The 1,144-nt window shown below is 64.3% G+C and overlaps 1 protein-coding gene across 1 annotated transcript; it reads right to left on the bottom strand.

Moving 5' to 3' along the window:
• Positions 1 to 38: 38 nt before the first annotated feature.
• ADRA2B (adrenoceptor alpha 2B) lies at positions 39 to 1,142 on the bottom strand (the record flags this gene model as incomplete). The annotated part of the gene is made up of 1 exon (XM_009883450.1): positions 39 to 1,142. A coding segment is annotated over one exon (1,104 nt), but the record flags the coding sequence as incomplete, so codon positions are not given.
• Between the last annotated feature and the right edge of the window lie 2 nt (positions 1,143 to 1,144).

Raw genomic sequence — 1,144 nt, forward strand, 5'->3', positions numbered from 1 at the left:
AGGAGGAGGAGGAAGGGGGAGCCCCTTGCCGGAGCCCCTCACCATGGTGTCGGGGCCGGGCGGCGGCAGAGGAGGCGGCGGAAGGCCCTGCGGAAGTCCTGGTTGAAGACGGTGTAGATGACGGGGTTGAGGGAGCTGTTGCAGTACCCGATCCAGAAGAAGAACTGGAAGACACCGTCGGGGACTTTGCAGTGCTGGGGACAGAGTGCGCCCAGGCTGTAGAGGAAGAAGAAGGGGAACCAGCAGAGGACGAAGACGCCGATGACCACGGCCAAGACGAAGGTGAAACGCTTCTCCCGGTTGACCTGCGCCTTCTTCCTCCAAGGGTTCAACGCCGGTGGCTGATGGGCCAACACCACCCGCCCTGTCCCGGTGGCCAAGGTGGCCCTGGGGCGTCCCCCGGGCTGCGGGGACGGCCCTGTCCCGGGCTTGGGGGACGTGGGAGGTTCCTCAGGGCTCAGCAGAGAGGTCCTGTCTGCCTGCAGGCAGGTCCCTGGGGGGTGGCCGGTGGTGGGAGGGGGGACATTGGGTGACCCCGTTGGCAGCGGTTCGGTGGCAGCGGGGCGGGAGCGGTGGCGGCGTTTGGCGATCAGGTAGATGCGCAGGTAGACGAGGATCATGATGAGACACGGGGCGAAGAAGGAGCCTACACTGGAGGAGAGGACATACCAGGCCTCCTCGTTGAGTTTGCACTGCGGCCGCCCTCCCGCTGCTGTTGCCTTCTTCTCCCCCTTGTAGACCAACGGTGGGAGGGAGATGAGGGCGGCGATGGTCCAGACGATGAAGATGCTGCACTTGATACGCCGTGGCGTCCTCTTGGCGTTGTACTCGATGGCGCGACTCACCGACCAGTACCGGTCCAGGCTGATGGCACAGAGGTGGACGATGGATGAGGTGCAGAAGAGCACGTCCAAAGCCAGGTAGATCTCGCACCACGTCTTCTCGAAGTACCAGTAGCCCAGCAGCTCGTTGGCCAAGGAGAAGGGGATGATGAGGGTGGCCACCAAGATGTCAGCGGCCGCCAACGACACCAAGAAGAGGTTTTGGGGCGCCCGCAGCGAGCGGCTGCTCAGCACGGCCATGATCACCAGCACGTTGCCCGTGATGGTGAAGAGCACCAGGAAGGTGATGGCGGCGGCGATGG

Source organism: Charadrius vociferus, unplaced genomic scaffold (genome assembly GCF_000708025.1).
Source record: "Charadrius vociferus isolate BGI_N301 unplaced genomic scaffold, ASM70802v2 scaffold1084, whole genome shotgun sequence".
In the NCBI taxonomy this organism is placed as follows: Eukaryota; Metazoa; Chordata; class Aves; order Charadriiformes; family Charadriidae; genus Charadrius; species Charadrius vociferus.